The 24,403-nt window shown below is 44.2% G+C and overlaps 2 protein-coding genes across 6 annotated transcripts in view; one reads left to right on the top strand and one right to left on the bottom strand.

The window, feature by feature from the left end:
- Nucleotides 1–24,403, top strand: part of LOC101730328 (coiled-coil domain-containing protein 77-like) — a gene marked incomplete at its 5' end in the record, with an annotated part of 135,632 nt that overhangs the window by 32,985 nt on the left and 78,244 nt on the right. The window lies entirely within an intron of this gene.
- On the bottom strand, nt 5,974–23,558 carry LOC116406978 (lysine-specific demethylase 5A-like). 5 transcript variants are annotated; one of them, XM_031892269.1, is made up of 7 exons: nt 23,290–23,558; nt 21,753–21,950; nt 17,409–17,487; nt 16,109–16,516; nt 13,368–13,445; nt 6,588–6,690; nt 5,974–6,362 (listed from the first exon to the last, which is right to left on the bottom strand). In XM_031892269.1, exons 4-7 carry the CDS (start codon nt 16,253–16,255, stop codon nt 6,349–6,351), a joined length of 342 nt encoding a protein of 113 aa, XP_031748129.1. In that variant the 5' UTR covers nt 16,256–16,516; nt 17,409–17,487; nt 21,753–21,950; nt 23,290–23,558; the 3' UTR covers nt 5,974–6,348. The 5 variants fall into 5 exon arrangements, with proteins under 5 accessions (XP_031748129.1, XP_031748125.1, XP_031748126.1 ...); XM_031892265.1 differs by having other exon boundaries at nt 6,052–6,362; nt 6,568–6,690; XM_031892266.1 differs by having other exon boundaries at nt 6,052–6,362; nt 6,568–6,690; nt 16,109–16,463.

Genomic DNA, 24,403 nt, shown 5'->3' with positions numbered 1-24,403 from the left:
TCAACCCAACTGTATTTAGTTGGTGCCGGACTACAAATCCCAGAATAATGCAATATATAATGAAGGCTGAGGCATGCTGGGAGCTGTAGCCTAGAAACATTGGAGTTGTATTCTTAAAGCAATATTGCTCAATGAAATGTATTGAAAACTTTTCCCCAAATCTCCAGCGACCCCTCAAAATTAAAAAAAATCCCCCAATGAGAATCCCAGCTGATGTGAGTAAATCCGGCTCCCTGTTCTCTGTTCCTGCAATTGGAGTTGGGAGCAGGGCCGCCATCAGGGGGGCACAGGGGGTACGACCATCCCGGGCCCGGGCATTTTTAGCTGTAAAGGGGACCCGGCCGCGCCAGAGTTTCCGGGCCCCCTTTCATCAAGCCCGGCCCGGGCCCAATCTTCAGTTGCGTCTTCCTCTACGTGCCGCGGCTCTCTGCTGCATCCTCGCTTTTATAAGGTTGCGCCCGTGCGTACTGACGTCACACGCACAGAGCACAACCTTAGAAAAGCACAGAAGCAGCTGGGAGCCGCGGCACAGAGAGGAGGACATCATGGGAGCAGGACGCTGCTGGGAGGAAATTGAAGGTGCTTGGGGCCCTGGGGGAAGCTGAAGGATGCCCTGGTGGAAGATGAAGGATGCTTTGGGGGGGGGGCCCTGGTGGAAGATGAAGGATGCTTTGGGGGGGGGGGGCCCTGGTGGAAGATGAAGGATGCTTTGGGGGGGGGGGCCCTGGTGGAAGATGAAGGATGCTTTGAGGGGGGGCCCTGGTGGAAGATGAAGGATGCTTTGGGGGGGGGCCCTGGTGGAAGAGAAGGATGCTTTGGGGGGGGCCCTGGTGGAAGATGAAGGATGCTTTAGGGGGGGGCCCTGGTGGAAGATGAAGGATGCCCTGGTGGAAGATGAAGGATGCTTTGGGGGGGGCCCTGGTGGAAGATGAAGGATGCTTTGAGGGGGGGCCCTGGTGGAAGATGAAGGATGCTTTGGGGGGGTGCCCTGGTGGAAGATAAAGGATGCTTTGGGGGGGTGCCCTGGTGGAAGATGAAGGATGCTTTGGGGGGGGGCCCTGGTGGAAGATGAAGGATGCTTGGGGGGGGGCCCTGGTGGAAGATGAAGGATGCTTGGGGGGGGGGGCCCTGGTGGAAGATGAAGGATGCTTGGGGGGGGGCCCTGGTGGAAGATGAAGGATGCTTGGGGGGGGGCCCTGGTGGAAAATGAAGGATGCTTGGGGGGGGGCCCTGGTGGAAGATGAAGGATGCTTGGGGGGGGGGCCCTGGTGGAAGATGAAGGATGCTTGGGGGGGGGGCCCTGGTGGAAGATGAAGGATGCTTGGGGGGGGGGCCCTGGTGGAAGATGAAGGATGCTTGGGGGGGGGCCCTGGTGGAAGATGAAGGATGCTTTGGGGGGGGGCCTGGTGGAAGATGAAGAATGCTTGGGGTGGGGGGGCCCTGGTGGAAGATGAAGGATGCTTGGGGGGGGCCCTGGTGGAAGATGAAGAATGCTTGGGGTGGGGGGGCCCTGGTGGAAGATGAAGGATGCTTGGGGGGGGCCCTGGTGGAAGATGAAGGATGCTTGGGGGGGGGCCCTGGTGGAAGATGAAGGATGCTTGGGGGGGGCCCTGGTGGAAGATGAAGGATGCTTGGGGGGGGGCCCTGGTGGAAGATGAAGGATGCTTGGGGGGGGCCCTTGGGGAAGCTGAAGGATGCTTGGGGGGGGCCCTTGGGGAAGCTGAAGGATGCTTGGGGGGGCCGGAGGATGCTGGGGGTGCCCTGCGGTATGTGTAATTTGGGGGAGGACCACTGATGTTTTAGGGGGCCCTGGGCTGGCTAGCAATGATTTAGGGGGTACCTGCCCTGGCACCAATGCAAAACGTAACCCCTGGCTACCAATGTCTGTATGTCTTTTGTATTGATGGGGGTGTGTGGGAGGGGCCATTGGGGGTGTGGGAGGAGGGGGGCCCAGAAAATTTTTTTGTGAGGGGCCCCGTGATTTCTGATGGTGGCCCTGGTTGGGAGCAATAAGCACAGTTTCCCAGCACTGAACAAGTCTGTCCCTTTATCCCCATGTCTGATTCCTGTGCCATATAATGACGGGGAAAATGCCATCATTATCTCTATATGTAAGGTACCAGCAAGATGGCCGACACAGTGCTGGGAATCGGGATTCTTAGTGGTGAATTCTATTGCATTTTGGTCAGTAGAATTCTCATTAGTGAGTTTTATTGCATCTATAATTATGTTTTTGGGCAACTTCTATAGCATAACTAGGTTTATAACCCCCTTCAGGGTCCGCAGTGAGGTGTGGAGTCCTTTGTCATTGTTACTTTTTATTACCTATCTTTCTATTCAGACCCACTCCTATACATATCCCAGTTTCTCATTCCAACCACTGCCTGGTTGCTAGGCTAGTTTGGACCCTAGCAACCTTATTGCTGCTAAAAGGCCAAGAAGGAGAGTTGCTGAATATAAAGCTAAATAATTCAAAAAACACAAATGTATGTATGTATGTATATCTTTATTTATAAAGTGCTACTTATGTACACAGCGCTGTACAGTAGAATACATTAATACAAACAGGGGGTTATTAAGATAATAGATAAATACTCCGTATAACAATAAATACAAATAAATAAATACAAATAAATAAATACAAGATACAGTTGCAATAAGTTAAGAGTCAAAGACACAAGAGGATGGAGGTCCCTGCCCCGAAGAGCTTACAATCTAGATGGGAGGGTAACTTACGGACACAGTAGGTCACAGTGTCACAAATAATAAAAAAATGAAGACCAATTGCAAATTGTTCAGAATAGCACTCTACAGGGTTGGACTGGGCCGCCGGGACACCGGGAAAAATCCCGGTGGGCCCTGGCCCTAGTGGCCCAGTCCGACCTTTGCCGGCGCTCCCCCTTCTGACTGTTCCACCCCGACGCGTTCAATTTATACGCACTCAGGGAGGACGTCAGGTGGGGGCCCTGCGGGGGGGTTAGGGGGGCCCCTGGGGGGGGTAGGGGACACGGCTGGCTGGGGCACCTGCAGGGCCCCTGGGGCGGGAGCCCCGGTGGGCCCTGCACCCCCCAGTCCGACCCTGGCACTCTACGCAACATACCAAAAGTGAATTTACTGAAGAACATGTTTACAAACAAGGAGACAAGAAACAGGGCCGGAACTAGGGGTAGGCAGAAGAGGCAGCTGCCTAGGGTGCAACGATGGAGGGGCGCCAGGCAGGAGCCTCTCCTGCCTACCCCTAGCGCTACTTTGTCATTGCCTCCGCCGCTTGTCATTAGCGGCGGAGGCAATGACTGAACTAACCGCCACGCCCCTCCCACCTCCTCCTGTGCATTGGCGCACATGCGCCGTTCGGGGGGCAGGGAGGTGGGCGGAGTTTGCCGACCGGGTTGCCTAGGGCGCCCGGTCGGCTTGGCCCGCCCCTGACAAGAAATCCTGTTTTTTTTGATAGAGGACTCAGCACAGCGTTTCTGTGAATGCTTATGGCTGTATTCACGTAGACTGTTCTGATAAAGCTTACTTAGCATTGCAAGGGGAGAGCACCCCTTACTCTCTTAGTAGTTAAGCCAATGCCCAGCATTATTGCCAGGATACAGTAGTTGGAGTGAGCTCGGCAAAGCTCTGGCGCACAAGAATATTCCGGCCCTGCATCCAAATTTAGAGTTCTACAAGCCTCCAAGATCCAACCCAGAGGTGAGTTTGTGACTTTAATTATACAATAGAAGGAGGAGGAGGAGGAGGAGTACCATGGTGCTCGTGCATTTCCCTCCCAGGGATGGGTACCTGACCTTGTGCTGCTTATTGTTTCATTAGGAAATCCAACTGAATCTCAAGGCTCCGGGGCTTTTGCTGAACTGACTCTCAAATCCCTCACATCCTTCTCATGCCCCATTCGCTGTTTGGCGGATGCCGTTGGGATTTATCAGGCCTGTGACCTGAGATTAGTGGCTGAAAGTGAAGGTCACACACACCAGCCTCCCCCTTAGCCGTATAGCAGGATGGATTATAATTCCCTGCAGCCATCAACTATATGTTTAAAGGGCACCGCTCACAATTAGATGCGGCCAAATAAAGCCCTGACCACTCTTTAATACCGGCCACATATTGAATCCACGCCTTGCATGGCTAATTAACAAATCATTGAGATGCATGCTGCAGACTGAACTGGTTCATGTACAGCCATGCAGCATGCATCTATATGAATTGCTAATTAGCCATGCAACATGTGGATTCAATATGTGGCCAGTATTAAAGGGGTGAGGTGGCAACCCTAGAACTTGGCAGGACCCACACACAGACCAATAGGCTACCAGCTTGGCTGGGTGGGAACTGAACTGCCACCACTTTCCATAGAAGGACACTGAGCCCTGAAAGACTTAAAGGGACAGTAAGACCAAAAATGTAAAGTGTAGCAAAGCCCTGCAAAGGTAAAAGTTTGTGTTTGCTTCAGAAAGACTACTATAGTTTATATAAACAAAGCTGCTGTGTAGCCCCGGGGGCAGCCATTCAAGCTGGAAAGAAAAGCACAGGTTACATAGCAAATAACAAATAAGCTTTCTAGATTCCCATTGAATTCTACAGAGAATATCTGTTATCTGCTACGTAACCTGTGCCTTTTCTCCTGTTTTTCCAGCTTGAATGGCTGCCCCCATGGCTACACAGCAGCTTTGTTTATATATAAACTATGGCAGTCTTTCTGAGGCAAACACACGGCTTTTACCAGTTCAGGGCAACAGTACATTAACCCATTATCCAGAAAGTTCCGAATTACTGAAAGGCCGTCTCCCATAGACTCCATTATAAGCAAATAATTCTAAATTTTAAAAATGTTTTCCTTTTTCTCTGTATTAATAAAACAGTACCTGTACTTGATCCCAACTAAGATATAATTACCCCTTATTGGGGGCAGAACAGCCCTATTGGGTTTATTTAATGGTTAAATGATTCCCTTTTCCCTGTAATAATAAAACAGTACCTGTACTTGATCCCAACTAAGATATAATTACCCCTTATTGGGGCAGAACAGCCCTATTGGGTTTATTTAATGGTTAAATGATTCCCTTTTCTCTGTAATAATAAAACAGTACCTGTACTTGATCCCAACTAAGATATAATTACCCCTTATTGGGGCAGAACAGCCCTATTGGGTTTATTTAATGGTTAAATGATTCCCTTTTCCCTGTAATAATAAAACAGTACCTGTACTTGATCCCAACTAAGATATAATTACCCCTTATTGGGGCAGAACAGCCCTATTGGGTTTATTTAATGGTTAAATGATTCCCTTTTCCCTGTAATAATAAAACAGTACCTGTACTTGATCCCAACTAAGATATAATTACCCCTTATTGGGGGCAGAACAGCCCTATTGGGTTTATTTAATGGTTAAATGATTCCCTTTTCCCTGTAATAATAAAACAGTACCTGTACTTGATCCCAACTAAGATATAATTACCCCTTATTGGGGCAGAACAGCCCTATTGGGTTTATTTAATGGTTAAATGATTCCCTTTTCTCTGTAATAATAAAACAGTACCTGTACTTGATCCCAACTAAGATATAATTACCTCTTATTGGGGCAGAACAGCCCTATTGGGTTTATTTAATGGTTAAATGATTCCCTTTTCCCTGTAATAATAAAACAGTACCTGTACTTGATCCCAACTAAGATATAATTACCCCTTATTGGGGCAGAACAGCCCTATTGGGTTTATTTAATGGTTAAATGATTCCCTTTTCCCTGTAATAATAAAACAGTACCTGTACTTGATCCCAACTAAGATATAATTACCCCTTATTGGGGCAGAACAGCCCTATTGGGTTTATTTAATGGTTAAATGATTCCCTTTTCTCTGTAATAATAAAACAGTACCTGTACTTGATCCCAACTAAGATATAATTACCTCTTATTGGGGCAGAACAGCCCTATTGGGTTTATTTAATGGTTAAATGATTCCCTTTTCCCTGTAATAATAAAACAGTACCTGTACTTGATCCCAACTAAGATATGATTAATCCTTATTGGATGCAAAACAATCCTGTGAGGTTTAAATGAGCCAAATTACGGAAAGACCCCTTATCCGGAAAGCCCCAGGTCCCGAGCATTCTGGATAACAGGTCCTATACCGGTACCTTTACTAAAAACTGAAACAGAAGGTTTCTCTCTAGAATATTCTAGGTGCATTTCTTTCCATCAGGCTGACGCCAGACTGGAACAGCTCGTAGGGGTAGAGGATTCGGTCATAGTGCAACTTCAGAAGAGAGCCTGTGCCTTTGCCTGGCTGGTATCCCATCCGATTGCCCACCTGAGACCATTTCTTCTCTTTAGTGACAACCTCAAATCCCCCCTCACTGGAAACCACCTGGAGTGAAAAAGGAAAGAAGGTAACAGTCTACGGATGGCTCTGGGCAATAAGGCCCTTTCTGTTCTTTTAGAAAGGTGTAATTATATAAACTTCCTGCAGTTATTTAATTACAGTAAACCATTTAATCCTGGCGCAGAAGACACTGCAAGATGCTAATGCGTATGTTGTTTATCTGCAGAACCACCTGTCCCTGCACGCCCACCTTGCTCAGTGCATACACACCCAACAGCTTGCCATCCACCACTGGAATTCTGAGCGCGGAACCTTGCAGCTCCCAAAATTTTCCCAGCTGATCCAAGAAATCGAGTTTGACACGGGTCATTGCCTGGATGAAAGAAAATTCCGACAGTCAGGGTGAAAGCCTGCAGATAACATACTATACTAAAGCAAAGAGTAATTAACTTATGTTTGGCCGTAATACTGATTGTATTGTAGAACTTAAATATAGAAATAAGTGTTCAGGTTTGATGTTAGAATTAGGGTAGACAATTTACAGCAGCTTTCCACCTATAAGGGCTCTGGCACACGGGGAGATTAGTTGCCCGCGACAAATCTCCCTGTTCGCGGGCAACTAATCTTCCTGAATTGCCATCCCACCGGTGAAAATGTAAGTCGCCGGTGGGATGGCACACGCTGCGCAGGAGATTTCGGCAAATCGCCGAAGTTGCCGCAATCGCGCCGCCGTGTGTGCCATCCCACCGGCGACACATTTTTGCCGGTGGAATGGCAATTCGGGGAGATTAGTTGCCCGCGAACAGGGAGATTTGTCGCGGGCAACTAATCTCCCCGTGTGTCAGAGCCCTTATAGGTGGAAAGCTGCTGTAAATTGTCTACCCTAATTCTAACATCAAACCTGAACACTTATTTCTATATTTAAGTTCTACAATACAATCAGTATTACGGCCAAACATATACATAGCCACTTGCAGTTGTCCAGCGATGTAAAGTTACCAACAATATGGTCTATAACACACTGGACTTTTTAACTTCCTTTTCTCTTTTTGGAATTGTAGTTAAAATTCACAGTGTTTTCAATAAAGTCTAAGGGTTACAACCTTAAGGGTGAAGAACACACAGAGCTACTAGTAGCAGCTACTTTTTCATGGCTACTAAATGCCAGAAAATCCCCTGCCATAGACAATACTGAGAATTGCCTCTGCTAAACCACACGTAGAGACAATTATCAGTAAATGATCAGCATTGTCTATTTTAGTAGCCACGACAAGTAGCTGCTACTAGTAGCTCTGTGTGTCTTCACCCTTAATTTTGCAGAAAATGAAGAATATTCTAGTCTCCTGGGCATCAAGGGGGAAAAGTGTGTATTGGACTATAGCTTAATCCTTTCCTGTTGCAGCCTAGTGGCTTTTAATAAGGTGGCCTACTCACCTCCCAGGGGACATACACGCTGCATCACTGTGCAGCATAAGCAAGCGGAACTGGCACAACAGGTGTGCAATTGGCTCCATACACTCCCTTCATGGCAGGTAATTAAGAGGAATAAATAAAACATGCAAATGCACAGGATATCTCCAGCCTATATCATAACAAGGGAAACGTCATGTACCTAATCTGTACTGCTGTGTCTTTTTGTCCTTGCCACATATCCAAGCTGACACATTAGTTTATGGATGGGATACCCAACAGGTGGCCCTCCTGCTATACTTCTTCCCTATTCCCCTGCTGAATCGGAAGCCATGCTAGAACTGCTTTTGTTTAAGCTGCCAGGGAGTTATGATGTTATGCAGTGTGATTCCAGTCTCTATAAATGACTTCTGCCCACATCCGCATTTTAACAATGCAAGATCATAAAGTCAATTAACCCTTTAAGTGCCAGCCGAATTCGTCATTTCGGTTCCCCCCAGTGCCAGACGTTTTTTAAGCATTTTGTACTCATTCGCTTTAACAATGTTTTTTGTGAAACTAGGGAAAATTATGTTTCCATGAAACTAGGGAAATTATATATCGTTTTTTTCGTCACTAATTGGGCTTCGACATACATACCAAATTTTATAACTTTTCTGGAGATATGATGTGTATTTTGGGTGAATTATGTAAAAAAAAAATAAAATTATGAAAAATTTCTGTATATTTTGAGTTTTTTTTCCATAGAAAAGTTAATTTTACTCACTTTTTTTTGTTGTTTGTAAAAGCCCTGATACTCCCAAGTCCAACGATACCAAATATGTGGTGGTACCCCACAGTTCCTGTCCAGAAGTAACCCCCAAACTAAAGAAATACTTAGTACAATATCACACCAGAACAAAGCGGAAAAGCACTTGTAACAGTTGATGCAGCATAACTTATATGTAAATCTAAAATATCCCCTCATGTTTGGTATCTTTAGAAACTACAGACCTTCAGGTTTCTAGGTGCAATGTAGTTTTCACTCAAAAGCCAAATACCTTTTGTCAGTGCATTGTGAAATTTGGAAGTTTTTTTGACATTTTTTTTTTTTCTAAAACGTAAACTTGGACGCATGATCAAATGTGGATTTGACAAAAAAAAATCTCATAAAAATTTTCTAACAAAGGCAAATTTGAAAGACAAATTTCTACTGAATAAAATGATGCCCCATATGTATGGGTGCACATAAAGACATGGGCACCAAACACTCCAAAGCAGGGGCAATGCACAAGGGCAATTACAGCTAAAAATGTGGGGGCTGTGCTCTATGTGCACTTCCTGCAGTTTTTCATTGATAACCCCCCCTAATTGTGAAATAACCCCCACAAACTATATATTTCTGAAAAGTGCACACCTTCAGCTATTCAGAGACACCACTCTTCTCTTTCTACATAGAAAATTGTGGCCGAAGTCCCTTGCAGAAGTCAGCGCTTTGGTCAGAAATCGAGGAAAAAACAGATAAAAAACCTAGATTTCTCCCCAAAATCTCCATGGCAACTACCAAAAACTTACTAAACATCAATCTGCAAGTTCCCCTGAATAAAACAATACCCCATATGTATGGGTGCACATAAAGACGTGGCCACCAAATGCCCCAAAACAGGGGCAATGCATAAGGGCAATTTCAGTTGAAATTTTGGGGGCTGCGCTCTATGTGCACTTCCTGCAGTTTTTCAGTGTTAACCCCCCCTACCTGTAAAATAACCCCCACAAACTATATATTTCTGAAAAGTGCACACCTTCAGCTATTCAGAGACACCACTCTCCTCTTTCTACATGGAAAATTGTGGCCGCAGTCCCTTACAGAAGTCAGCGCATTGGTCAGAAATCAAGGAAAAACCAGATACAAACCTAGATTTCTCCCCAAAATCTCCATGGCAACTACCAAAAACTTACTAAACATCAATCTGCAAGTTCCCCTGAATAAAACGATACCCCATATGTATGGGTACACATAAAGACGTGGCCACCAAATGCCCCAAAACAGGGGCAATGCATAAGGGCAATTTCAGTTGAAATTTTGGGGGCTGCGCTCTATGTGCACTTCCTGCAGTTCTTCAGTGTTAACCCCCCCTACCTGTAAAATAACCCCACAAACTATATATTTCTGAAAAGTGCACACCTTCAGCTATTTAGAGACACCACTCTTCTCTTTCTACATGGAAAATTGTGGCCACAGTCCCTTGCAGAAGTCCGCGCATTGGTCAGAAATCAAGGAAAAACCAGATACAAACCTAGATTTCTCCCCAAAATCTCCATGGCAACTACCAAAAACTTACTAAACCTCAATTTGCAAGTTCCCCTGAATAAAACGATACCCCATATGTATGGGTGCACATAAAGACGTGGCCACCAAATGCCCCCAAACAGGGGCAATGCATAAGGGGGGGGCTGTGCTCTATGTGCTCTACCTGCAGTTATTTAGTCTAAACACCCCCATACCTGTGAAATAACCCCCACAAACTATATATTTCCAAAAAGTGCACACCTTCAGCTATTCAGAGACACCACTCTTCTCTTTCTACATGGAAAATTGTGGCCGCAGTCCCTTGCAGAAGTCAGCGCTTTGGTCAGAAATCAAGGAAAAACCAGATACAAACCTAGATTTCTCCCCAAAATCTCCATGGCAACTACCAAAAACTTACTAACCATTAATCTGCAAGTTCCCTTGAATAAAACGATACCCCATATGTATGGGTGCACATAAAGACGTGGCCACCAAATGCCCCAAAACAGGGGCAATGCATAAGGGCAATTTCAGTTGAAATTTTGGGGGCTGTGCTCTATGTGCACTACCTGCAGTTTTTCAGTGTTAACCCCCCCTACCTGTGAAATAACCCACACAATCTATATATTTACGAAAAGTGCACACCTTCAGCTATTCAGAGACACCACTCTTCTCTTTCTACATGGAAAATTGTGGCCGCAGTCCCTTGCAGAAGTCAGCGCTTTGGTCAGAAATCTAGGAAAAACCAGATACAAACCTAGATTTTGGTCAGAAATCAAGGAAAAACCAGATAAAAAACCTAGATTTCTCCCCAAAATCTCCATGGCAACTACCAAAAACTTACTAAACCTCAATTTGCAAGTTCCCCTGAATAAAACGATACCCCATATGTATGGGTGCACATAAAGACGTGGCCACCAAATGCCCCCAAACAGGGGCAATGCATAAGGGGGGTCTGTGCTCTATGTGCTCTACCTGCAGTTATTTAGTCTAAACACCCCCCTACCTGTGAAATAACCCCCGCAAACTATATATTTATGAAAAGTGCACAGCTTCAGCTATTCAGAGACGCCACTCTCCTCTTTCTACATGGAAAATTGTGGCCGCAGTCCCTTGCAGAAGTCAGCGCTTTGGTCAGAAATCAAGGAAAAACCAGATACAAACCTAGATTTCTCCCCAAAATCTCCATGGCAACTACCAAAAACTTACTAACCATAAATCTGCAAGTTCCCCTGAATAAAACGATACCCCATATGTATGGGTGCACATAAGTACATGGCCGCCAAACCTGACAATGCATAATATTGGGGCTGCACTCTATGCACCCCTTTTTTTTTTGCCTGCACCCGAATGAATGGAATACGCTCGGGTGCAGGCACATGTAGCCGATATACGCATGAAAACGCGTGAGAATGCAAAGTCTTGCGTTTTCATGCGTATATCGGCTACATGTGCCTGCACCCGAGTGTATTCCATTCATTCGGGTGCAGGCACAAGTAGCAGGCGTAGGGCTGAATTTTCGGCAAGCGTTTTTCCACTTGCTGAAAAAATCAGCCCTACGCCATGTGTGGCATCAGCCTAACCCTTGGCAATAGAAACTACCAGAACAATCTTAGCACCTCTGGACCTTTCTAGAACAACTGAAATCAAATGAAGTTAAAATGGAATAAAACCACTAAAAGCAATCAAAGAACAATAATTGCAATGAAATCGGTGGTCAGAGCCCTGGATCCACCAATGTCACTGCAAAAGCAACCTTTTTGGGGCACTAAATACACAATAAAGAACAATGCAAAGATAAAACACCATAAAATCAGTAAATTCAAATAAAAACCACTCAAACCAACAGAAGAACAATTATTGCAATGAAATCGGTGGTCAGAGCCCTGGATCCACCAATGTCACTGCAAATTCAGCACCCAATAGCAATACAAAAGTTACAGTGCAATAGAATAATTCAAAAACAGAAATCAATTATGAAAATGCAAAAAAACACTAAAATGCAACCAAATAAATCAGATAATTATAGATCAGAAATAAAGTTTTAGTAAAAAAAAAAGACTGCCAAAGAAAGCAAAGAAAGAAAGAAAAGAAAAGAAAAGAAAGAAAGAAAGAAAGAAAAAAAAAAAAAAAAGTGTAAGTGTAAGTGTGTGTGTAAGTGTCTGTGTGTGCTTGGGAAAGTTGTAAATAAGTGTGTATGTGTGTAAAAGTGTAATAATGACAAAGATAGAAGAAGAAATGGAAAAAAAAAAAAAAATTTTAGACAGTTGAGATAGAAATAAGCAAAATAAACAGTGGTTAGAGAGTTGTAGTTCAGCTTACACAATGCAGGCAGGCGATCAGGGCGACCAATCCAGCAGGAACGCAGCAGGAAGGCAGCAGGGAGGCTCCATCAGTCTCACGTGGCAGCAGGAGTGAAGAGGCGACGCGGGGGCGGCGACAATTAATGGGACAGCAGTGGACACGTCATCAATGCGTGTCCACTGCTGTCATTGGCTGAGGGACCGGATCGGCGGCGCTGGGGGACCGGATCGGTGAGTATGTCTTCATTTGCTCGTTGCCTAGGGAGTTGTGCAGGCTTTACAAGCGCTGCACTGCTTTAAAAGCGAGCGCAGCGCTTGTAAACCCGTTAGTGCTGTAGGACGTAGATTCTACGTTCTATGGCACTTTGGTCCCTTGGTACCTAGGACGTAGAATCTACGTCCTATGGCACTAAAAAGGTTAAACATACACGTTTGTTTATATTGCAAAGGTTCTATTTAGCTATGACTGGTCTAGAGCAGTTAGAATAATGAAAGTAAATATCGCCTACTGTTCTGGAACAAATACGATACTGCCTAAAGGTCCCCATACACGGGCCGATTGTAGCTGCCGATATGGGTCCCTTAGACCGATTCAGCAACTAATCGGCCCATGTAGGGGCACTAACGACGGGCCTGCCTGACCCATATCTGGCCTGAAATCGGGCAGATATCGATCGGCAGGTTAAAAAATCTAGTCGGATGGGGGACCGTATCGGCTCGTTGATTCGGTCCCCAAACCGACTTTGCCTATACCCGTCGTTATAATTCGATCGTTTGGCCACACGATCAAATTAGCCTGGATTCTCCTGATATCGGGAGAAGTTCCGCTCGCTTGGCGACATCGCCAAGCGAGCGGATCTGAAGGTGTATGGCCACCTTAAATCCAAATATCTGTATATAACTAATAGGGATATGGAAAACCAACCCAAGTTGATCAAGCTTCTAACTAACAATTTTGTTAATGTCCATATCCTCAAGTTCCAACATGTTAATGTAGCTACAAAAACAGCAGTTTGTAATAACCATGATCTGGGTTTATTCCCAGCACAATAATCACAGAAACCTTACCTCTAGTTCGTTGAGGCGCAGTACCCGAGGGGTGAAGCAGAAGCTTTTGACATCGCAGGCAAAGGGCGGCTGCCAGTCCTGAGATAAAGGAACATAAAAGCAATAAAGCTAAGCTGTAACTGTGCCAATAACCAAAACTGGCTCTCTAGGGGGCTAAGAATAAATCTATAAAGCGCACAGGCAAACTAAAGGGAAATTCTAGGTTTTCTTTTCTATACCTTTTATAAAGAGAAAATAAAGGATAATTATGAGTTTTGTCCTGCAAAGGGATGCTCAGAACAATGTATTTGGAGCAGTACCTGCCCAAGTTCCAAGTTGTAGAAGTAATTCTGAACCTTGCCTTCAGAAGTACAAATAATATAAACCCTGCCTGTGCTACTAAATCAGCAGGGGAGACACACTAGGGGATTACTGCTGGCATTAAGCATTTTCATGGTTAAAGTAATAGCTCTGCTAAACGTTTAAACAGTTTAAATACCTACAGGTGTCAGGAAGGTACCTATATAATATAAACCCACACAAATAATATGTATAGGATTTATTTTTAATTAAATAAATAGAATACAAACTTCATAGGAAAAAAACTCCCAGTGGGCCCCCTTGCTCACCCAACCATTTGCCTTGTATGCCTACACCATGGCCATTACTCAATTCTATGAGAAGAAACAAAAGAAATAAAGGAAAGGATAGATAATAGTATGTAAAAATAAGTAATTAAGAAATTAAAGAAAGTGAGTGAACTGGGAAGGAATGGTGGTCTGGACAGTGGGCCTAAGGTTTTCTGGTGGGCCCTTGGCACCCCAGTCCGACACTGGTGGCTGTTATCTAGAAGCAGCAAACTGCAGCTTAAAACTAGGGATGCAACAAATCCAGGATTCGGTTCGGAATCCAGGAATCTCGCCCAAACCCCAAAATAGTGGATTCGGTGCATCCCTACTTAAACCCCAGGTATAACCCTAATGTGTACACTAAAGCTGCAGTGTTGGGATTTTAGGAAAAATAGACTACAAAGTAATGGCAGAGAAGATTCATTTCAGTAATTGGACTTCCCTTCCATTTGTAATCATTGGAGCAAAAACCCTGGTACAATACCCTGCTGACTAGGTCCTCCACCTCTTTCAGCAAAAAATAATACAAAAGTTCTTCTTTAACTACTTAAACTTTAATGGTTTGATTATAGTGACCTTTCAGCTTGGACACAATCACCCCACTACTGGCTGACTATTGCCTTCTTTGATTGTTAGAACAATAATATAATATCAAATAATAGAATAAATATTATCCATTGAAACTGCACCATATGCGATAGCCCAAAACAGTAAATGCAGTCGGCCATTAGCCACTCTGAACATGCATAAAGCAAATTTATATAGAGGACACTTTCCCCATGATGTTTGGCCATATGGCCTGTATACATAAGTAATCCTTACAAATGCAAACAAACACACTTTGGGCATGATAGAATTTTGGGGTACATACCCTCAAGTTATGCCTCACGTGTCATGGGGTACAACAGGGCATGTAGTCATTATCCTCTGCCTATATAGAACCTACATATTCTGCAGCTCTCTTAGGGCTCTGGCACATGGGGAGATTAGTCACCCGCGGCAAAACTCCCTGTTCGCGGGCGACTAATCTCCCAGAGTTGCCTTCCCCCTGCCATCCCACCGGCGAACATGTAAGTCGCCGGCGGGATGGCAGACGCCATCATGTAAGTCGCCCCGCCGCGTCTGCCATCCCACCGGCGACTTACATGTTCGCCGGTGGGATGGCAGGGGAAGGCTACTCGGGGAGATTAGTCGCCCGCGAACAGGGAGTTTTGCCGCGGGCGACTAATCTCCCCGTGTGCCAGAGCCCTTAGGGTGAAGACACACAGAGCTACTAGTAGCAGCTACTTGTCGTGGCTACTAAAATAGACAATGCTAATCATTTACTGATAATTGTCTCTACGTGTATTGTCTATGGAAGGGATTTTCAGTAGCTTGAAAAAGTAGCTGCTACTAGTAGCCCGGTGTGTCTTTAGGGCAGTGGTACACAGGGAGATTAGTGATGGGCGACTAATCTCCCCGCAATGCCATCCCACCGGCTAGAGTGTAAATTGCCGGTGGGATGGCATACGCGTCGCTACGATGTCCCACGGTCGCTCAAAGTTTCCTCCAAAGACAACTTTGTGCGACATCGCAGTGAAGCATCCCACTGGCGATTTAAATGCTAGCCGGTGGGATGGCATTGCGGGGAGATTTGTTGCCCACGACAAAGAAGATTTGTGTACCATGTACCACTGCCCTCACCCTTATACATCATTCTAATTAGTCCCTGCCTCCATGAAGTTTACAATCGAAGTGCCGATTTTACGCACACACTAAAGTCAGTATCAGGGGCACCTCAATCTGCCTGTATGTTTTTGGAAAGTGCAAGAAAATCCACCTGGGGGGGGGGGGGGACATAAAAATTCCCTGAAGATAGTGCCCTGGCTGGAATCAAACTGACCGTAAAGCAGCAATGCCAACCAATGGGTCATTGGTTTCTAAAAAATGTGACCAAGAGCAAAGACTAATCAAACATCTGACATTTGTCATCAGCCTGTGTGAACTTATTATAATCATATATATAATAATAAAACTTATATAATGTGACTTGCACACAGTATGTATCAGCTCCCTGTTACAACTGCATCATTTATCCATAAGGAATTATTTCAGGCTCTCAGTGTACTGATAACATCCATCTATCAGACTTACCTTGGGAGGTGGGATTTTGCATATCCCTGTCTTTTCAGCAATCGGTCGGATGCGTCCGATGAAACTCAGGGGATCAGAGAATTCCTCCCAGCTGGGCTCGAACACCGGGCATTCCGGAGGGGGCACAAATTCGATGTAGGCGGCCATTCCAAACAAGTGTTAACCCTCAGGTGGGTATAGAACTAGACAAGCGGTATAGTGCGGATAAGCATCCCAGATCTTGCTTGGATAAAGCCAGAGGCTCCTTTCTCTGTCATGAAGTAATGTCCCTCATCGAGTTTTCTCTGTGATCCTTCACTACAGCCACGGATTTACACCCCGTCTCTCCTGTTCCCTCAGTAACCAGTGCCTGATGCTACCAACAACGGAGGAAGCAAATACAGTCTAACACTTAGGGATTCCCTGAGACTGTTGACAAAAAGATCACTTTATTCCCCTCGCTGGTGGTTGTGACACTGGGCTAACTTTGCACCCCAATATCTACAGGTACTCCCTGTGGCTTTTATTACTGTATCTTCTACAGCCCCCGGGACAGCAGGAACCCCCCTGTGAAGCCCACAGAGTCCCCTAATTCTGCCACAGAGGCAGGCAGATACTTTTGCTGGGACAATCAAGACTCCCAAATATCTGACCCCCAGATCCATATAATATAACAAGCTCTTTATTTCAGTTCTTGGGGTACTCAGGGTGCCAAAGTTCCACTATTTACTACTGGTTACTTTTGCTGGGACAATCAAGACTCCCAAATATCTGACCCCCAGATCCATATAATATATTGAGCTCTTTATTTAAGTTCTTGGGGTACTCAGGGTGCCAAAGTTCCACTACTTACTACTAGTTACTTTTGCTGGGACAAACAAGACTCCCAAATATCTGACCCCCAGATCCATATAATATATTGAGCTCTTTATTTAAGTTCTTGGGGTACTCAGGGTGCCAAAGTTCCACTACTTACTACTAGTTACTTTTGCTGGGACAAACAAGACTCCCAAATATCTGACCCCCAGATCCATATAATATAACGGGGTACTCAGGGTGCCAAAGTTCCACTACTTACCTGACTATGACACCCCAAGTCCCTGAGTCACCTTGTAGCAATTCCCTAAGTTAGAATTAATTTCTAATTTCAACAGACACCTCCTACCAGAAAGCCCCCAGTCTGTGCCACTAGGGTCTCTGCAGCCTCGTTTTGAAAGGCCCAATGATGTGCCCCCTCTCAGGCAACTTCCCCCCTGGGGCTTCCTAGTACCCAGTCCCCTTCCTGAAGCCCAGCAGCTCCTTCAGCACATCCAGTACTTACAGTAAATTCCAGGCTCCAGTCCGTATCATTCCTAGGTCCATAAAGTCCTGATGCAACTTTGTAATGTGAAATTGGGGCCCTAAAGGATTAAAGAGGCTGGTTGTAAAATCTCCAGGTATCCCTCCGTGCTAGTTAAAGCTATTTGGTTAATAAAAGAGCCCGTAATGTGAAAAACAGCCGATAGATGGCGCTACATGAACCTTCCTTTAGATAAAGGAGATCTTCACCTGGTTTTGCAAACGATTGTTTCATCCGTGTGTTAAAAGTTTTTACAATTCCAGAACAGTGTAATCTATAGAATGGCTGCGAATGGGGGGGGGGGGATAAAAATGGAATTAAGTGTCACAAATGTTCACACGCCTATTTCCTATGTAGAGGAATAGTTAAATCAAAATCTTTCATTAACAATGATAATTATAATGTATTAATGAAATTATAATACATATACTGTTATGAAGATAAAGACATGTTGTCATAATTCTCCTTTGCATATCGGGTATTCGTTTTGGAATCTAAACCTGAGGGAATTGTAGTTTAAACACATGTGGATGGCGATAGAATAAACTACAATTCCCAGAAGACACCTGGCGGGCGGGCCGACTCAAGTATCGCCCTAGCGGATTGGATGCTTCAATGATTCTGGATTGAACTGGGTGCGTGATTGGTTAAGCTTGCGGAGGCGGGTTGTTTGGATGGTAGAGTTAGGGGTGAGGTGACTGGTGGTAGGGGACCCGCGTAGTGGCTTGTACCAGAGCTCGTAAGGTGGGGTACAGGTACAGGTACAGGTACGTACAGTGTGACATCTGGGGGCAGGGGTTATATACATTTATGCACAGCTATAGCGCCATTGGATAGGTCTGTATGCTAAATAATGTGCCATACCCCGCACTTGACCCCCTAACCAATCGTAGCTCTTATTTGGCACCCCCAGAGCTTTTATTGTGCTTTTTTTGTTCCCTCTATTAGAATAGGCATAAGGGTGGGTAACTAGACATAGGGGAACCTCCAGTAAGTGAATGTAGAAGCGCCTAATACATAGTGGGGCTGCAAGAGTAAAACTTATGGGAAATACTGTAGGGAACTCAATCTAGCGCTCTAGCGCTGGTAAAGCGATATATGTACAATGGAAACAACACGCGTTGCCATAGTAACACCTCTCTCTTTAGCGCAAAAGGCCATGGTGTTATGGCATTGTGTCAGATGGAAGAATTTATATTACCCATATATAACCCATCATCCCTCTCCCCAAAGATTGGGAGAGTTGTATGTTTGTTTATTTATTATTCATTTATTTATATACTACTTAACCGCTAATCATAAAGAAATAAAGAGATGTCTCGTTAAAACAGCCCATATCAAGCATATTCCTACTTAAAATGTAGATAAATTAGAAATAAATAAATACCAGGAATCCAATAATTGACCAAAAATAAGCTTAAAATTGAATTTAAAATGCCGCCAAGTCCAAATCTACATTGAGTCCTTCCGGATGCAATGTATTCAATTTAAAAATCCAAACGTTTTCTCCTTGTCTTAATCTAGTAAATCCGTCTCCACCTCTTAACTTGGGAGAAATATGCTCCAGTCCCATAAAGAATATCAAGGCAAACCTTATCTGCGCTTTAAAGATTACAAAACACAACAATATAGATATTAAGGTCTAGAAGGAAAGACTGTAAGAAAGAGAAAAAAAAAATATATATATTTTTGCAGTGCTAAATTGCCATTAACCAACATTAATAATTAGATGTAGCTGCCCTCCTCCCTACTAATCCTATAGTGCATACACAAATTATCTCCAAAGGAGTTGGCGCTAAAAACACCCAAAGAAGTGTAAAAATAATTGTATATTTATTATAGATAAATCAATGTGTTACATCAAAGTAGAATCAATTTTAAATAATAAAAAAAAAAATCATATACACCACTAATTAAAAATACCAATTAGATTATATATACAAGAGAAAATCACATAGGGCAGAAGACATTAAATATAGTAACAGAAACCATGTATTACTTCCCAATGATTTATTATTGAATTCCCAGTTAATGCATATCATTCCCTCAGGAGAAATCAATTAGAGTGTTTAAAAGAGAATTCATTGCTCTGACCCATATATGAGGAAATCAAGAGGGAAAATCAATAGAAATACACTGAATTAAAAATCCCACAGTATATCCCAATTATTAGAATAAAAAAGTGAGGAGCTTAAAACACCATAAAACAATTAATTGGATCCTTAATTAACTTCTCCAGATATCAGATGCAGTATTACACCGCCTATAGCCAATATATGGCTCTTAGCCCCACTGAGGGATATTTAATAAAGAAGTTACACAAATAAAACCCTTGTTTTCCCTCTTACTCTGTGCAAATACTAAGAATGCAGGCGTGCATATAGAGATAAAATTGCACACTATATGGTATTCAATTATCTCATAGCCTCCAAGTAACTACAAGCACACAATAAAACAGAGCCCTAACTGGGCATAAGAACAAATACACAACCCCCCTTGTCCCGGCCGGGAACTTACTAGGGATAAGACAGAGAGAGGCACATTGGCTGAGGGATGCGACTCACACGCTGTTCCTTTCCCTTCGGTGACGTCACCGGTAGGTGCCGAGTCTGTCAATACGGGTCCTCTCTCCAGGCAGTCCGACGCGTTTCGCGCTCTGCGCTTCCTCATGGACTATTGGGTTCCTATGGGCCAACCCCCTCTATATACCCGCCTGCATACTATTCTATACTACATCTACTTTGATGTAACACATTGATTTATTTATAATAAATATACAATTATTTTTACACTTCCATAAAGAATATCCCTTTGGGATCACTATTATTGTGAAACAGCTTAAAATGTCTCGATACCCCATGGTTCATTCTCCCTGCTTTACTGTTACGGATGTGCTCATTAACCCTACTTCCCACTGATCTTATAGTCCGCCCCACATAAACTTTGTTACACGGACAAGTGAGAGCATAGACTACATATGTTGTGCGACAATTAATAAAGGTCTTGGAAATTGGAATATCCCTATTGGGTTTATTTCATGGTTAAATGATTCCCTTTTCTCTGTAATAATAAAACAGTACCTGTACTTGATCCCAACTAAGATATAATTACCCCTTATTGGGGGCAGAACAGCCCTATTGGGTTTATTTAATGGTTAAATGATTCCCTTTTCTCTGTAATAATAAAACAGTACCTGTACTTGATCCCAACTAAGATATAATTACCCCTTATTGGGGGCAGAACAGCCCTATTGGGTTTATTTAATGGTTAAATGATTCCCTTTTCTCTGTAATAATAAAACAGTACCTGTACTTGATCCCAACTAAAATATAATTAATCCTTATTGGAAGAAAAACAATCCTATTGGATTTAATTAATGCTTTATTGATTTTTTTTTTAGTAGACTTTAGATGTGGAGATCCAAATTACGGAAAGACCCCTTATCCTGCGCACTCTTGGTCCTGCACATTCTGGATAACAGGTTCTATACCTGTAGTTGCTTCTTTTTGCTCCTCCTATAGACAACTCTGGGACTGGTCCAGCTGGAGGGGGGTTAAAGGGGTTGTTCACCTTTTAATTAAAGTTTAGTATAATGTAGACTGCTGTTCTGAGACAATTTGCAATTGGTCTTCATTTTTTTTTATGAATTTACTTTTTGTTCAGCAGCTCTCCAGTTTAAAATTTCAGCAGTCATGTGGTTGCTAGGGTTCAAATTACCTTAACAACCAGGGACTGGTTTGAATAAGAGACTGATATATTTATAGGAGAGGGGGATGGATAGAAAAATGAGTAATAAAAAGGAGCAAATAATGGAAAAACTATAGAAAATAAATAATGAAGCCCAATTGAAACGTTACTTAGAATTGGCCATTCTACAACATACTAAAAGTTTAATGTAAAGGGGGAGCCTATTGGTCCGGCACTGCCTGAGGAAAAAAACTATTGCTCTGTGAATATAAAGTATTGTTATTTTATATTACTTATTTATATAGTCAGGCCCTCTCCTATTCATTTATCAGTCTTTCATTCAAACCACAACCCTGGTTGCTAAGGTAATTTGGATCCTAGCAACCAAACAGCTGCTGAAACGCCAAGCTGGAGAGCTGCTGGGCAAAGCTGAAATAATTTTAAAAAAACTACAAATAAAAAAAAAATGAAGACCAATTGCAAATTGTCTCAAAGGTAAACAACCCTCAGTTAAAAGGAGCTGTTGGTGGGAGCAGATTCTGCTCATTGGGGTAACACATTTACTCCCATTAGTCTAACTGGCCAATCAGGGCTCATCTCAGTATAAGCAGGTATACAAGTAGTTGCTAGGGGTTGTACCTTGCAGGGTATGAGTAGAGCTTGTTCCTTCCAGCAACCGGGGGTCTCCTCACCCAACTTAGTTGGCTGTATCGTCTCATCACCCTGGGGGGGTGCGTCTCTCCCCCTGTTGCACGGGGAAGTTGGAAATACAGGGTTATCGCTTTCGATGCTCAGGCTGCCCCCCATGAGCCGTCTCTGGATCACACTGTGTGGCTGCTGCAATCAGATTGGACCTTGATTATAATAATAGTAATGTACTGTTACCCTGCACTAGTAACCTAGGTCTATATGTTTCAGAAACCCTACTATAGTTTATATAAATACCCCGCTGTGTAGCCCCGGGGGCAGCCATTCCTGCACTGGTACAGCTGGGGTGTTTGCTACAGAAACCCTACTATAGTTTATATAAATACCCCGCTGTGTAGCCCCGGGGGCAGCCATTCCTGCACTGGTACAGCTGGGGTGTTTGCTACAGAAACCCTACTATAGTTTATATAAATACCCCGCTGTGTAGCCCCGGGGGCAGCCATTCCTGCACTGGTACAGCTGGGGTGTTTGCTACAGAAACCCTACTATAGTTTATATAAATACCCCGCTGTGTAGCCCCGGGGGCAGCCATTCCTGCACTGGTACAGATGGAGTGTTTGCTACAGAAACCCTACTATAGTTTATATAAATACCCCGCTGTGTAGCCCCGAGGGCAGCCAAACTATAGTAGGGTTTCTGTAGCAAACACTCCAGCTGTACCAGTGCAGGAACGGCTGCCCCCGGGGCTACACAGCGGGGTATTTATATAAACTATAGTAGGGTTTCTGTAGCAAACACTCCATCTGTACCAGTGCAGGAACGGCTGCCCCCGGGGCTACACAGCGGGGTATTTATATAAACTATAGTAGGAATTCTTAAGCAAACATGCAACTTTTATCAGAGCAGGGCAACAGGACATTATATTTAAATGCCCCAACCAGTAGCTCCGGGGCAACATGTTGCTCCCCAACCCCTTGGGTGTTGCTCTCAGTGCCCCCAAACCAGGGAGTTATTTTTGAATTCCTGACTTGGGGGCAAGTTTTGGTTGAATAAAAACAAGATTCCCTACCAAATAAAGCCCCTGTAAGCTGATAGGGTGCATAGAGGCTGCCTAATAGCCAATCACAGCCCTTATTTGGCTCCTCCATGAACTTTTATGGTGCTTGTGTTGCTCCCCAAGTCTTTTTACATTTGACTGTGGCTCCCGAGTAAGAAAGGCTGAGGACCCCTGATGTATATAGTCAACCAAACCGGGATCAGTGCTTTGCAAATGGTGGGGATTGAGGCTTAGGGGCCCCCCTAGGGCACAGCCCAAAGGCCAGTTAGGTTAACATTTAAACCAAGAGTAGCAGCGTTATAGGACAGCGAACCAACATGGCTGCGTAGAAATCATTGCAGTCTGCAGCATGCATCTATAGAAATCCCTGCAAGACATGAAAGCAGTCCCACATTTTGGCCCTGTAACTTGGTTCAGAGTTGCAAACATTAGTCTCACTGAGCAAGCGGGTCCCCCCCCTCCCACACTCACCAGGTCTTTACTGGTCCCCAGTCTCCGCAGCTGGTCCAGTGGCAGAAGATCCGCAGAGTCTTTGTGCACAAACTGCGTGGCTTGTTTGAGGCGTCTCTGCTGGTGCAGTATTGCTGAGCCCCTCAGATCCTTCTCCCTCTTTGGGGAGTCCCTGTTCTGTGTGTCTCTCCCAAGTCCCTGCATAGTGCAGGTTCAGGGTAATAAGCAGATCCCTATATGAGGTTCCGGGTAGGAAGCAGATCCCTATATGAGGTTCCAGGTAGGAAGCAGATCCCTATATGAGGTTCCGGGTAAGAAGCAGATCTCTATATGAGGTTCCGGGTAGGAAGCAGATCTCTATATGAGGTTCAGGGTAAGAAGCAGATCTCTATATGAGGTTCAGGGCAATAAGCAGATCCCTATATGAGGTTCAGGGCAATAAGCAGATCCCTATTTGAAGTTCCGGGTAAGAAGCCGATCTCTATATGAGGTTCCAGGTAAGAAGCAGATCTCTATATGAGGTTCAGGGTAGGAAGTAGATCTCTATATGAGGTTCAGGGTAAGAAGCAGATCCCTATATGAGGTTCAGGGTAGGAAGCAGATCCCTAAATGAGGTTCCGGGTAAGAAGCAGATCTCTATATGAGGTTCAGAGTAAGAAGCAGATCTCTATATGAGGTTCAGGGTAGGAAGCAGATCCCTAAATGAGGTTCAGGGTAAGAAGCAGATCCCTATATGAGGTTCAGGGTAGGAAGCAGATCTCTATATGAGGTTCAGGGCAATAAGCAGATCCCTATATGAGGTTCCGGGTAAGAAGCCGATCTCTATATGAGGTTCCAGGTAAGAAGCTGATCTCTATATGAGGTTCAGGGTAGGAAGTAGATCTCTATATGAGGTTCAGGGTAAGAAGCAGATCCCTATATGAGGTTCAGGGTAGGAAGCAGATCCCTAAATGAGGTTCCGGGTAAGAAGCAGATCTCTATATGAGGTTCAGAGTAAGAAGCAGATCTCTATATGAGGTTCAGAGTAAGAAGCAGATCTCTATATGAGGTTCAGGGTAAGAAGCAGATCCCTAAATGAGGTTCAGGGTAAGAAGCAGATCCCTATATGAGGTTCAGGGTAGGAAGCAGATCTCTA

The sequence above is a fragment of the Xenopus tropicalis genome, chromosome 8 (genome assembly GCF_000004195.4).
Source record: "Xenopus tropicalis strain Nigerian chromosome 8, UCB_Xtro_10.0, whole genome shotgun sequence".
Taxonomy (NCBI): domain Eukaryota; kingdom Metazoa; phylum Chordata; class Amphibia; order Anura; family Pipidae; genus Xenopus; species Xenopus tropicalis.
The sequence above is the reverse complement of the archived record's forward strand: the minus strand, read 5'-3'. Positions and strand labels throughout refer to the sequence as shown.

Bases quoted from the DNA above. Each gene is read 5' to 3' on its own strand.
- LOC116406978 (XM_031892265.1), bottom strand. From the start codon at position 16,255: ATGGCCGCCTACATCGAATTTGTGCCCCCTCCGGAATGCCCGGTGTTC. The intron at 13,446-16,108 runs GTAAGTCTGATA...CCTTTATCTCAG, and splicing joins GCAAAATCCCACCTCCCAAG to GACTGGCAGCCGCCCTTTGC. The intron at 6,691-13,367 runs GTAAGGTTTCTG...TCTTTCATCCAG, and splicing joins TGCGCCTCAACGAACTAGAG to GCAATGACCCGTGTCAAACT.